The sequence below is a fragment of the Lemur catta genome, chromosome 13, assembly GCF_020740605.2.
Source record: "Lemur catta isolate mLemCat1 chromosome 13, mLemCat1.pri, whole genome shotgun sequence".
Classification (NCBI taxonomy): Eukaryota; Metazoa; Chordata; class Mammalia; order Primates; family Lemuridae; genus Lemur; species Lemur catta.
This window is the reverse complement of record NC_059140.1, coordinates 78,721,047-78,735,542: the sequence shown is the minus strand read 5'-3', so window position 1 is coordinate 78,735,542 and position 14,496 is coordinate 78,721,047. Positions and strand designations below refer to the sequence as shown.

Here is a 14,496-nt window from a genome sequence, read left to right as displayed (position 1 = left end):
CTGGGAGATTTCCTGGCCTCTCTGGTCATCTGCATGACTGCTTCTTCCTCTTCGCTGGTGAGAGAGTGTTCTCTAAACATGACTTTCTGTACTTTAACTCCACTGCCTCTAGTCTGTCTTCTCTGTAGGGGCTGATAGGCAGCTCTGGGCCCTTCTAAAATATTCCTTCACATTGTTAAGGAGAGTTTGGAAGCAGCCTCTCTCCCCTCACCAGTTTTATTTTCTTTATGCATAATAATAATCATCTTAAACTTTTCTATACTTTTCTGCTTTCCTTTTTTCTAATTTTTCTTCTGGGCCTCATGTCTCCAAAATAAATGGTCTTACTTCCAGGAATGAAATAACTAAAAATATGTGCACCTTATAAAAATCAAACCGCTGCACACCAAAAAGGAAATTGGTAATAGAAATTAAGAATGCTGGTGATTTGTGTATTTTTTCCAATAGGACATCTTGTCTCATTTGTGTAACATTAGAAAACAGTTCATTGAAAATAAAAACTGGGAAAGGAATACTATTAATAGCAATATGTGTGTTAAAATACTTGAATGGCATTCTGCATAGGCCGGAAATTTCTTTTTAACTTATTAGGAAATTTTAGAAGAGTGGATGAATTTAAACCCTTTTCAGCTTACTTAATAACGTGTTTATTAGAAGAGACACTATAATGATGTCAAAGAATTTAGCACAATGCTTGGCGTGTACCAGGTGCTCGATAAATAGTGGTCATTAGCTGATTGAGCTTCAGCCTATTCAAGTATATTTTCTAACATAAAAACATAAAAAACCAAAAAAACCCCTTCTTTCTCATTAGATAATGAAGGCTAGTGAGTTGGAGACCCTCCAGATAACTGTTAGGTTATGTAAGAATTTGCAATACGAAGCAAGGAGTGTCTCAAATGCTGCAAAGCTGAGAAATGGTCTGAAATACTTAGCAAGTCGTAAGCTGTTATTGGGACGCTAACATTTCAGAATGTGGAACTCATTAAGCATTTTCCTGCTCATTTGAATCCTACACAATGCAGAACATTCTCCCTTTCTTTCTGGGGCGACATTCTGAGGACATGCAGACCGAGGAAGCATCCAAGGACTCTTTAAACAAACATGAAGCTTAATTCAATTGTTTCCTGAGAGATTGACTTCTTGCAAAAGCCAAAGAAAATCTTTTACCAATCCAAAAGGTACAAAAATAAGGTTGAAACCATAAAACAGGGGAAGGCTTGGTTTGGAAAAGTTAACGTATTTGGACGGGGATGATTACGACCACTGTGAGGCTGCCTTGCGAATTCCATCATTCTGTTTCTGCTAAAATAAGCAGCACAATGATTCCTTTATCCTTTTATGTTTTTACCAGGAGACTGGTAAGGCAGCTTTGATAAAGGAAATGCGTATTTATGTCAAATACAAACACCCAGGATAAATGGGACTTTTTTCCTATGACCTGGTTATATAAAAACAATGATCTTAATAATCAGAAATCTCAAGGAACCTATGATCCAAAAATGCCTTCTAAATTATCTTAATTCAAAAATGTGAAATTATATTCAAGCAATCTAGTTTCTCAGCCTGAGTGTAAAACAACATAGTTTCATGCTATGCAACGATGTTAAGACATTTTCCCACCTCTTCTTGCCTTATGGGGACCAGCCCCACTCCAGCCAGAAATTGGAGCTGATCATCTAGAAGGGGAGAAAAGGAATAAAAGGAATCCTAACTCCACAGAGACAGGAATAAAATGCCCTGGGGAAACTGAACCTGGGTACGTGCGATATTCAACTCTTAGCAGCCAGTTGGTGTCACTCCATTCTTCAACCATTTCAAATCAGCACAGGTTTACTGTCCCTTATTCTGGACCAAGATCTAGTTTTCTCAAACTCAAGCTCCTGTTGTCACTTCAAGTCACCCCTCTACGGTCCATAGATAGAGCTAAGGCCCAAGGTGCCTGGGGTGTTAGGACCATGTGAAGGAAGATGTCACAGTGCGCCCTACAGCATTCCTGATGTTTATGGAGAGGAGAAAGGCGAGAGAGGGCCTGTTAGCTTAGGCTGCCATAACAACATACCACAGACCCGGCACCTTCAACAGCAGAAATGTATTTCTCACAGTTCTGGAGGCTGGAAGTGTAAGGTCAAGGTGCCGCAGGATGGGTTTCTCCTGAGGCCTCGCTCCTTGGCCTGCAGACAGTACCTTCTCACCCTCTCCTCACACGGCCCGTGCCAGCACACAGCTGCCGTCTCTTCCTCTTCTTGCAAGGATATCAGTCCTGTGGGACTAGGGCCCCACTCTTAGGACCTCATTTAACCATAATTACCTCTTTAGAGACACTATCTCCTAATAAAGTCACATTGGGCACTGGTGTTTTAACATGAATTTTGGGGAGACACAATTCAGTCCACAACAGAGGGTCTGCAGCATGTAGCCCAGGGGTTTGGCGTTCTGCTCAGGGCAATCTGGCTGTGTCTCAGACTTCTTAACCAACTATACTCCTGGGCCATTCACTGTTAAAGGAATAGAGCCTCTCAAAATGCGTGCACTGGCTGCAGAACCTTCATGTGACATCAGGGGCAGATAACTAGCTTCACAGCTGCAGGTTTTCATTTGTTTATTCATTTATTCTAGACTCTTTTTTATTATGGTAAAATATACATAACATAAAATTTACCTTTAGTGACGTTTAGTATGTACACAGTGTGTGCAACCGTCACCGCTACCTAATTGCAGAACATTTTCTACCCAAAAGGAAACCTTGTGCCCACTAAGCAGTCCCTTCCCCTTCTTCGTCTCCCTCAACCCCTAACAACCACTGACCTACTTTCTGTCTCTATGAATTACCTATTCTGGACATTTCACATAAATGAAATAACATATGTGCCTTTCGCGTCTGGCATTTTTCACTTAGCACATTTTCAAATTTCATCCATGTTGTAGCATGTATTTGTGCTTCATTCCTTTTCATGGCCAAGTAATATTCCAGTTGTATGAATATGACACATTTTGTTTATCCATTCATCAGTTGTCGAAAGTTGTTTCCACCTTTTGGCTATTGTAAATAGTGCTGCTATGAACATTTGTATAGAAGTTTTTTATGGACATATGTTTTCAGCTCTGGGGTATATATACCTAGGAGTGGAATTGCAGAGTCATATGGTAATTCTACGTCTAACTTTTTGAGGAACTGTCAAACTGTTTTGCATAGTGGCTAAACCATTTTACATTCCCATCAGCAATGTTTAAGGGTTCAACTTCTCCACATCCTCACCAATGCTATTTCCCTTTATTATTTTTTTAAATTAATTAATTTATTTTTGAAACAGAGTCTCGCTCTGTCACCCTGGCTAGAGTACAGTGGCATCATCATAGCTCACAGCAGCCTCAAACTCCTGGGCTCAGGTGATCCTCCTCCCTCAGCCTCCTGAGTAGCTGGGACTCAGGCACATGCCATGACGCCTGGCTAATTTTTTTTTCTATTTTTAGTAGAAATGGGGTCTCGCTCTTGCTCAGGCTGGATCCCTTTATTATCATTATTGCCAACTGAGTGAGAGTAAAGTGGCATCTGGTGACTTTGATTTGCATTTCCCTAATGACTAATGAATGTTGGACATTTTTCATGTGCTTGTTGGTTCTTTGTATCTCTTGTTTGGACAAATGTTTTTTCAAGCCATTTTTAAATTGGGTTTTTGTTTATTTGTTTTTGAGTTAGAATAGTTCATACGTATTATGGATACTAGACTTTTATCTCATATATAATTTGAAAATTGAACTAAGCCCTCCCTGGTTGTTAACTCCATATTTCCAAGATGAAAATATAACCATAGTAAATGCCAATATTAACATAAAAGGGGTTCAGTAAAACAATGGGTGAGGAGTAGGGATGGAAGAGAAATATGTCAAATATTTAACATTAATGGCAGATGAGAAGAAAAAGAATGTAAAATATGGAAATTACCTTTTTGGAAGTGAATATATTAATTATAAGAAAACATAAGGAGGATGTAAGATGTAAAATTTTAAAGCAACAAGAAAGCTTTTTTTCCTAAAAAATGTATGACCATTTTTATTTTCAGATAAGGTTGGGTATCTAGTAAGACACAAGATGAAATTTAAAAATATATAATTGAACATGTTAGTTTGGGTTTGAGGTCTCATTTGGTAACATAAACATTTTAACTTAAAAGAACTTTTGGTAAATGAAATATGAATTTTCAGTACTACTTCTATTTATGAAAGAGAAAGAAAAAAAATGAATGAACCTAGTGAAAGCCATTCTCCTCAAACAGACTGCTGTCGGGTGTGCAGATGGCAAGAACCTTCTGCTCTTGCTGAAACTTGCAGAAAAACACTGGAGATCCTACAGCTTCTAGAACTGCCAGCCAAATGAAATATGATTACCTCCGTATGATTTGTATCAACTCCAGTTAGCAAAGTTGTAAGTAATCATTTCTTTAGTTATGACTTTTTACTTGTACCAGTGAAGATATGTCAGAAGTTTGCTTTTAAATCAGTTGTATTTTATTCATAGGTATGTGTATACATATAGGCACATATTAAAATGCAAAATAACCTGAACATATGCTTTTTGCAGTTAACGTTCATGAAGCTCGACTTTTTAAAAGGGGGCGCTATTTCATATATGTTTAAATATATTTTGGCAGACTGCTTGACACTTAGTTTTGATTATAATAGTTTATTATTATTACTACCTGTATGTCATGATTGCTAGCTATAGTTTCTCAGAAGAGACTAGTAAAATAGCGTAGGCTGTCTGTTAAGGATGATGAGGAAATTTCTTTTTATTTCTTATGGAAGGGACAAGAGCACTTTAATATCTCCCTGTAGTACCTCCCATAGAGATGCTCACTAAGTACTTGACAATTTATGTTTAAAATTTCAGTACAGTACACTAGACACACAAAGAAAAGATCAACATGACAGAACAGAGTGACATAAAGGCCCTTTGAGCACTGAAGACAATCAATTGCCACATAAAGTAACTATGAAACAGGCCTGTCCTTAACTTTTAAGGAATAAAGGAAACAACAATAAAAAAGAGGTCAAATTTGCTCAAAGCTCCACACTCCCAAGTTCGTCAGTTATAGAATAAATTGTAGACTACTTGGGAAAAACATTATACTTACACAGTGGCACTACCCAGTCACAGAATCAGTTCCAATACGAAATGTTAAACAATGTCTTTCTTCATAAATAAACCCTGCCAAACTGTGGGTATTTTGGAGAAGAGAATAAATGGGTAGTGGAAGGAGGGTATGGTATAAGTACTGTCTGAAGTAAATATAATCTTCCTGCCTTAATTTTTTTTTTCTAAAAGAAGAAAATTTAAAGTAGTAACCCTCTGAACACCACCCAAATCAATTGATGCTGCCATAGGAAAATGACACCTCACCAGCGAGTGATTGGTACACAGCTCCCAGTCACTCCTGGGCTTTCTGTAGTGGAGGCTGTGGTGACCAGCAGCATGGTGGGTGGGCTTTGGGTGCAAAGCAGGTGGAACTGGGTGCCATCCAGGCAAACTGAAACTCTATCTGGAGGGATCAAGCAAGTAGCCTCACTGGTAAAATGAGGGTAATAATTATGTCTTCTTTGTAGGACTGCTGTGTGGATCAAATGAAACAATGTACATGAAACTCGCAGCAGGGTGCTTGGCACATAGTAAGCCCTCAATTAATGTTGGCTAATAGCAACTTTTAAGAAAATGACTCATTCTAAAAAGCTGAGTCTTCCCTTGGCTACTTCTGGTCTAACCTTAAATGCCATTGCTGTGCTGATTTTTCTGACCTCCCTCTGCATCCTAACCCCAGATTATGTGTTTAAATTGATCCTGTACATCACTGGTCAGAGATTTTATCATATTTGCATTATCTTTGCTTATTCAATTCTTTGTCTTTCTGTCCAATTTCTTTGTTTTACTCTCAGAGACTTCAGGCTCTGTTTGAAGGAAATGGCCATGATGTCTGGCTTCTTGGTGAACCCCACACAGAAATCAGCACACTGTAAGCGCTTAGCATGTATTGACTGAATGACTAATTCATTGATACTGAAATTTTGTTAATTTATTAGCTTAAGAAAAGTTGGTGAATACTGCATTTAATATACATTTAATATACAGTTTTATGTAGCTAAAATACAAAAAAGAAAACCTGCAAGGAAATAAAGTACAGTACTTGGAGAGAGGTTTAGCGAAAAGAATAAGGTGTTTGTTGGAAAGGGGGGAAGTAGGGTAGAGGTTTTTTGTTTTTTTTAACTTTGTTGGAGTGAATGGAAGATTAATCAACGTCTGAGTCTTTCCATTAACCAGTGTACACAAGTGATGGTTGTTTGAACCCGAGTATCTTTGCTACTAATAAAATTGCCTAGCGGTTATTACATCCTATGTTCCACTTTATAGATGAACAAACTGAGACCGGGAGAACGTAACGATTCACTGCTGGTAGGGCTGGGTCCAGAACTCAGGTCTGCTGACTCCCAGGCCATGTGGGAAGGGGCATTAGTTCCTTTAAAAATAATCTCTGCAGCTTTAATAACATCGGCACCTGTTGTTTCAGCTTCCGCAAGAGAGAAGCTATTAATTTCTCCTTCATCAAAGCTGAGTTTCTGGTCTGTCTGAACCTCGTTTTCTTCCTGACTGCAGCTGTCTAAACCACTGAGGCCAAACGCTGGACGGAAGCACCTTTCTGCTACAGTCCGATCAATCACCACACCCAAAGATAGAAAGAAAAGAGTAACACATATCATCTAGAAAGTGGCCAGATTTGTCCTGTCTTTGCTGAACTTCATTCCACCTTTGGGTGGAAGCCTCGAGCCCACCAGACACACTGAGTTCTCCCTCCTCTGGGCCCGCCCAACCGCGGCCGGGACGTCAGCAGCTGCAAGCTGGGAGTTCAACTGAGTGGCGATTTCATCACCTGTGAAATGGAAAGTAATTATAAGCCTTTGGGAAGTTTTGAAGATCAACCCGGAGGCTGAATGCCAAAATCTTCACTAAGCACGTTTAGTCTGCTCCCATTGCTATCGCCGTTGTGTTAGCAAGGCCAGGGTTGCTCAAGTCACGTTTGCAACCGCGTATTCTAGCAGGCGGCCCCCGGCGCCTCCCGAAAGTGAGGGGCAGCCCGGCGTCTCGGCGCGCCGGGGCGGAGGGAAGCCCGCGCAGCACGCATGCGCGGGGGAGCCGCGGGCCCCTCTTAAGCGCGCAGCGCAGCGCGGCCGCGAGCCGAGTCGGGGCTGGCCGGGCGCCGGGCGCGGCGACGTTGCAGGCGGCTGGCGTGCTCGGCTTCTCCCGGAGCCTGGAGGACTGAGACTTCCGTGGGAGGCTCCCATCGGGTGCACAGCTCCTGAGGGCGCGGCGGAGAGGCAGAGCCTGGCGGAGGGCGCCGGGCGCCCGGGGACTGCGCTGCAGCAAGGAGGCGGAGAAGGGGGCCCAGGGGAGCCGCCTGCCTGGATCTGCGCCCAGCGGCAGCCGCGGCCGCCGCCAGCCGGGCTCGCTCCCGGGACTGCGGCTGGGGGTGTGCCCGACCCTCGCCCGCGTCCAGGACGCTCCCAGGGTCGGCAGCGCTCCCGCGGCGGCGCGCGCCGGGAACACCAGCCGTCGGCCCGGCCGAGCAGAGCGTCGGGGCCGCACCCGAGGGCTGCCCGGGCGGCGCGGCCGGAACCATGCGGACCGACTCCGGAGCGGCTGAGCGCAGCCGGCCGCTGCACTTGCTGTCCCGAGCTCTGCGCACGCTGCCTGCCTTCTTCGCCTCTTCTCGCCGCCGGAGAGCGGAATAAAGTAGGGGAGACGCGCCCGGCCCGTGCGCGGGACCCCCGTCGGGGCTGAAAGCCCGTGTCCGGGACCTGCCGAGGTCGGCGGCGGCGAGCTCAGCGGCTATCCGGCTCGGTCGAGCGGCCCTCGGGGATGCACAGGGAAGGCCCTGCTGCCCGTGAAGTCTCCAGGGGCTGCAGGATGGCGGCTCTCGGGGCCCCCTGACTCTGCACCCCGTGAGTTCCGTCAGCGAGTGCCACCCTGAAGGCACCCCTAACGGGGACCGGACGCCCGGCTGAGGCAAGGAATGGCTTAGGAGTCCCTGGCCCTGTAGCCCGGCGTCGTCTGCTGCTGGACGTCGCGGCAGAAGGGAGAGGCCTGAGTGGAAAGCGTCGCGAGACACCGAGGAGGCCCCGGGGTCGCCGGGGCCACGACTTCTGGGGACTGCTCTACGCCCCTTGGAGACGCGCCGCCCGCGCCCAGGGTGGTGCCATGTGGGGCGGACGCCGCTCGTCCGCCTCCTCCCGCAACGCCGCCTCGCTCCTGCAGCTGCTGCTGGCCGCGCTGCTGGCGGCGGGGGCGCGGGCCAGCGGCGAGTACTGCCACGGCTGGCTGGACGCGCAGGGCGTCTGGCGCATTGGCTTCCAGTGCCCCGAGCGCTTCGACGGCGGCGACGCCACCATCTGCTGCGGCAGCTGCGCGCTGCGCTACTGCTGCTCCAGCGCCGAGGCGCGGCTGGACCAGGGCGGCTGCGACAACGACCGCCAGCAGGGCGCCGGCGAGCCTGGCCGAGCGGACAAAGACGGCCCCGACGGCTCTGCAGGTAGGGCGGCCTGTGACCGAGCGCGAAAGGGGAGGAGGGTTGGCTTTGCCCCGCCGTCCTGGACCTGGGAGCTTGGAGAGGGGAAAGGATTTAGAAGCACTGAAATTTCAGGAAAGGGATCGGACCAGGAGGCGGAGCCTGCATTCTGGCCCATCCATTAATTTGTGCGTGGCTCACCAGTTCACATCCCTGGGCCTCAGTTTCCCCATCTGTCAGCTAAAGGGTGGCATGGCTTGGGTTTTCCGAAGAAAATCATACACCTAAGGCAGTGTGGGCCACAGACAGCTCCCGCATTCGTGTCTAGGGTCCTCTTGTGTCTCCAGTCTCCGTAGGGATTAATGTTCTGGGGGGTGCCCGAAAACGCGAGAGTGAGCCCCCTCCAGAGAGGGCCTGGCAGGGGTGCTTCCCTGAAGGCTCCTTAGAAGGGAAGCAGCTGCGCAGGGCTTTCCCGCGGGCGGCGATGCGCTGTGCCGGGCCGGGGACGCCGGGCAGCACCTCCGCCCTGCCCCGGCCAGGGCGTCTCAGGTTTCTGGGCGGTTCTCCTTACCCTGGCAGACTTAGTAGGTGTAACATCAAAGCTGTGCCCAACCTTGCTCTTTGTGGCTTTGATTTTTTTCTTAATTATATTTTTTCAAATTGCTAAAGTTGAAAGTATATCCATGAAAGAATTTGCTAGGTTGCTTTTCCGCCACTTCAGAAACCTTTCCAATTTGCCTCCCTGGAGGGTCTGCAGGTCTACACCAGCAACTCCGTGTGTGTGTGTGTGTGTGTGTGTGTGTGTGTGTGTGTGTGTGTGTGTGTGTGTGTGTGTGTGTGTGTAGTTCGAGAGTGGGTAGGGGTAAGAGGTGAAATGTGTGTGTGTGTGTGTGTGTGTGTAGTTCGAGAGTGGGTAGGGGTAAGAGGTGAAATGTGTGTGTGTGTAGTTCGAGAGTGGGTAGGGGTAAGAGGTGAAATGCAAACATATCCCAGAGGGGGCGTCTCCTTTTTCTGCAGCGGTTGTGTTAACTAGAGGACTTTCACCAGCACCTTGCGCCCTGGGCTTTGGCACGGTGTGTTTTCTGTGTTTGTAGAGCTGCCTCCTGGGGCCTGGTAAGAGACAGCTCTTTTCAGTGCCGTTCCCTTTGCAGTCAAGCATTTTGTTAGCATGCTAGTTCTATTGTTCTGCTCCCTTGAATCTGCAGAGAGGAGAAATGAGGGTGATTCCAGAAAAGGTGCCTTCTTAAAAGGCAAGTTCAGCCTTGCAGAGTGTGTGGCCGTGGAATAAAGCTTTGAGAAATGAGCCAAAGTCTGAACTGCTACAATGAGGTGTCTGCTAAGTTGGGCTCATTAAGGGTCTCTAAAAAGTTGGGATGGCTGTGACAACTCAGTAGGCAGCAGACGTCTCTTGATACCATGCGTAGCACGTGGGTGCCTTCTTCATTCTACTTACAAACCTCTTCCCCTAAAAACTCTATTCCATTCACTTCTCTTCTGCAGTGTAGAAAGACAGCATGCCTAATTAAGCCTGCCAGGGGCCTATAGTAGCGCTGCATTCTTTACCCCTGTGTAGTTATTTACACTTCTAATTAAAAATCCTGGAAAGAGAACAGTTATTTCTCCCCAAAACTCATTATGTGGACTAAGACTGGTTTCAGCTAGTTTCTGCTATAATGTTTGGGGGTACTTTTTTTTCTGTTTTAGTATTATTTGTTTACTTCTTGATAACATATTTAGGGCTGGTATCATAATTTAGAGAATTAAATATTGATAGCATGCCTGGGAACAGGCCGTGCATTCCCTGCTCCAGTGACGCATAGTTAGCCTGAAGTGATAGTGTAATTAGAACAGTACTACTGCTGGGACCCAGCTGTGCTACCTGCTGGAGGGGCGCTATATATAGAACTCGCTCTGTGCAGCACTGAAACTCCAGGAAATCTTCACTGTCAGCCTTTGGTTAAATACCTATAAAGTGTGTTTTACTGATAAGGCATTATTTCTCCATGAATCCTTGTGGCACTCTGTTTTAAAAACACTGACTCTAGAAATGCCAGAACAGTCAGGAGGAGCATTAATTAGAAAGTCCACTGCTCTAATGGAAAAAGGGTATTCACAGATCTGACCTGAAATCCATGCAGGCTCCTTCCTAAAATGCTGGTGTGTCCAAGTCTACACTGGGGCTGTGCTTTGCCATGACCAGTAAGACCCATTCTCCGTCCCTGCCCTCATGTATTTTCCAGAAAAATAGGGAGATGGGGTAAGAACATGTCAGAAAATGCAGGTTCTTGGTAACGCAAGGTGGAATTCCACAGCAGTGGCTCAGAGGCCTTCTGCAGCCTCTACCCACCGTATTCTGTGCCCATCAGCTTGTATGTCTAGTTTCTAAAGCCTCCTGCTGCCTTCTCCTTAGCTCTCAAAAGATTTTTATAAGAAAATAATTTTAAAATGAGGTTTGCTACTGGTTTAAGTGAAGTTTTTATTTTCATTTTTAGAATAAGCTCCCCGTGTTAAGTATGGTGACCACTGCTTTGTGCTCTGCAGACTTTCCCAGAGTAGACTTGCCTTCTTGGCTCACCGTGGGGGACTGTCCTTCTTGGAACAAATGTCCTGTTACTCCCGACATTTGTATTCCTTGGTACGTTGTTGCACACTGGCTGGCTGCCGGGGAATAACCTCCCTCCACCTCCACCGCTCCGTGCCCCACCCATGGACCCTCCAGCTAGGCAGCTGTGCCTGGAGTTGTTTTACCCGTCCTTGACCTTGCTGTGCCTTACAGACTCTTTTTAAAAATGGTAGTGGCTTAGAGTCTGACTTAAATGTTTGACTTGTCTTTCTATGAAAAAGAAAACTTGCTAAAAATTGGTAAAAAGAAACTTTTAAGGAATATAAATAAGTTTCTGGGGGGGGGAAAGACTTTTAAATAAAACTCATGGTTACTATGCAGGTCCTACAACTACCTGGTAGAGCAGACGTAAGCCTGGGCAGTACAGATGTCGTAGGAGGTCGAGAGCGAGAACAGCCTTAACACAGGAAACCCGTGTTTTCACCCAGTTGGATAACCGCCTCAGTCAGTGTTGTAGTTGATGCATCCAAATGTAAATGTTAACAGTCCTGCTTCTAGGGGTGATCCGCCATGCCTGCAGGGTCTCGGCCCCTTTCCTTAGCACCTGATAAAGGACCCCTGCGTCTAAGGGGATGAATATGTGAACAAACTAGCCCAGCTTAGGTCTGTGATGCTGAGCGTCGGTCTTGCTCATTCATCCATTGCCACTGCCAGACACCCATTCTTTTCTGTCCTCCTACGGTAAATCATAACGTGTCTCTGTCCTTTTCTTCAGTGCCCATCTACGTGCCGTTCCTCATCGTTGGCTCCGTGTTTGTCGCCTTTATCATCTTGGGCTCCCTCGTGGCAGCCTGTTGCTGCAGATGTCTCCGGCCGAAGCAGGAGCCCCAGCAGAGCCGAGCCCCCGGGGGCAGCCGCTTGATGGAGACCATCCCCATGATCCCCAGCGCCAGCACCTCCCGGGGCTCGTCCTCCCGCCAGTCCAGCACGGCCGCCAGCTCCAGCTCCAGTGCCAACTCGGGGGCCCGGGCGCCCCCAACAAGGTCACAGACCAACTGTTGCTTGCCTGAGGGGACCATGAACAACGTGTATGTCAACATGCCCACGAATTTCTCTGTGCTGAACTGTCAGCAGGCCACACAGATCGTGCCGCATCAAGGGCAGTATCTGCATCCCCCGTACGTGGGGTACGCGGTGCAGCACGACTCGGTGCCCATGACGCCTGTGCCCCCTTTCATGGACGGCCTGCAGCCCGCGTATAGGCAGATTCAGTCCCCCTTCCCCCACACCAACAGTGAACAGAAGATGTACCCAGCAGTGACCGTATAACTCAGCGTCACCAGCCGGGTTCCTCTGCGAGACTGAGAGGAAAACAGGGATGGATTCTCAAGGTCAAAGTGCACGCATGTTGTGTTCATGGCTTTTGGATGGCTTCGTTTGCCCCAATGTGTATGCAAACATCTCCGAATTAGCATTTCTGGGTGTTTCATCCCAGTGTGTCGTTGATTTATGATGGGAAAACAGCCTCAGCTGGAGATGGCTGTGCTGTTGCTGATGAGTGTATGACAAATGCTTGAGTCCCAAGTGCCCTTGAGGTGTGGTTGTCAAAAGAATTTTATAAACTGATAGATTAAGCATTTTTGTTATGTCATTATAATTGCTTTTTTGTTTTTGATGGTACAAGATCAAACAAAATACCTGTTAGGTCTGTTTTACCTGGGCCATTGTTTTACATGAACGTCAAGGTTGAGGGGAAGACGTAAATAATACAGCTGTTATAAGAGGAAACCAGCTGGAACTCCAAGAGATCAGACATCAACCTCAGTATTCCACAGGCACATCTTCATTTCACTGTAAAATGATATATATATATTTTGTCTATTTTTGTGCTTTTTTGGACCTACTTTGTGCTTTTTTACCTTGTGTAGAGATCTTATTACAAAATGTTTTCTACAGTAAAAAGAGACTGAAAGAAATTGTATAGTTACTTACCTAATGAAGACAGTGCAGAAGTCTGGGATTATTTTAATCTTGAAGTAGTGGGTGGCGTAGCAATGAAACCATTCTTCCCCCTCTTGATTATATCTTAATTTTCTGGCTTTACAGTGACAGCTGATAAACTGTCACCTGCTGCACTCTGAGTTACTTTTAATTTTGTCACGTGGTATGGTTTGGCATTTTGTTCTGTTGGGTTCTCAGGTCCCCGTGTTTCTGTAGTCCTGAATGCAAGTAATGACTATAGTTGCAAAGGAAGATCAGTATTTCTGCCTAAACCTGATAAAACATTGTTTTAGTTATAAAAATGCACAGAAATGCATTACAAAGTATAGCTCCTCAGCCATAATCCTGAGACTTGGGTGAAATTTAAACCACAGAGATGATTTACTTTGCAAGCCATAAGGCTTTTTATACTCTTGTTATCAAAATGGCTTATTTTTCAGGCAACAGGGACTAGTAAGGCAAGAGAAAAGCTTTTCAAAGAAACACTGCCTTTCTTCCCCAGCACAGTTCTTGTTTCCTCTCTTCCAGGCCTCAACAAGCACTATATTCACCGCCAATGTTCTGAATTGTCAAATTCAAGTGAATTTATTTGTGTATTGTTTTACTTATAAAAAGGACAACTTTAAGTATGTGCAAGTAAATTTCCGACTGCTAGCAAAACCAAGAGTTTGTAATTAAATAAATCATTGTATGGTATGGTCTTTTACATATTTATATCTATAGATATCTATCTTCCTATCCTTATCTGTCTCATGACTGAATAATGTAAAACCATTGTTGGTAATTGGTATCAACAAAGATAATCTTTTTTAATAACCAAAGGCAGGGGAAAATCATTTTCCTTATTAATAAAATATTTTATGATGTAAGTTCCTAGGGGAGCTAAGTTTTTTTAATTTTCATTGTACTTGATAATTTTTCAGATGGTCTCATGAGTCTGTTAAATAGAATAAAATTGCTAAAAATCATAAATATTGCTTTCCAGAACAAAGAGCCCACTTTTAAAAGTAATCAGTATCTGGGAAGATCATGCACCTGTTCTATGAATCAGTGAGCATTATTTTATATATTCCATGGGAAATGCTGACAGCACAAAAGAGACAGTTCTTTTAGGATCATTGTATTATCAAGCTACTGGGTGTTCCCTACATCATCTTTGATGGAGGATTCCTGGTTAGCTTACGTCAGGAAGTAAAATTCCTAGAACCCTGGAGTTGAAAGGGACCTCAGATCACCCAGTCTAGGGACTGGCAAACTTTTCGGGAAAGAGCCAGAGAGTATATGTTTTAGGCTTTGCTGGCCACGTGGTCTCTAGCAGCAATTCAGCTCAGCAGAAATAGTGCAAAAGCAGCCATAGATGATACATTAACAAATGAGCAG

At 45.5% G+C, this 14,496-nt stretch overlaps 1 protein-coding gene across 1 annotated transcript; it reads left to right on the top strand.

Moving 5' to 3' along the window:
- The first annotated feature begins 7,593 nt into the window (after positions 1–7,593).
- On the top strand, positions 7,594–14,029 carry SHISA2 (shisa family member 2). Its single transcript, XM_045566770.1, has 2 exons — positions 7,594–8,576; positions 11,891–14,029. The coding sequence occupies exons 1-2, from the start codon at positions 8,246–8,248 to the stop codon at positions 12,442–12,444; spliced, it is 885 nt and encodes a 294-aa protein (XP_045422726.1). The 5' UTR covers positions 7,594–8,245; the 3' UTR covers positions 12,445–14,029.
- The last annotated feature ends 467 nt before the right edge of the window (positions 14,030–14,496 follow it).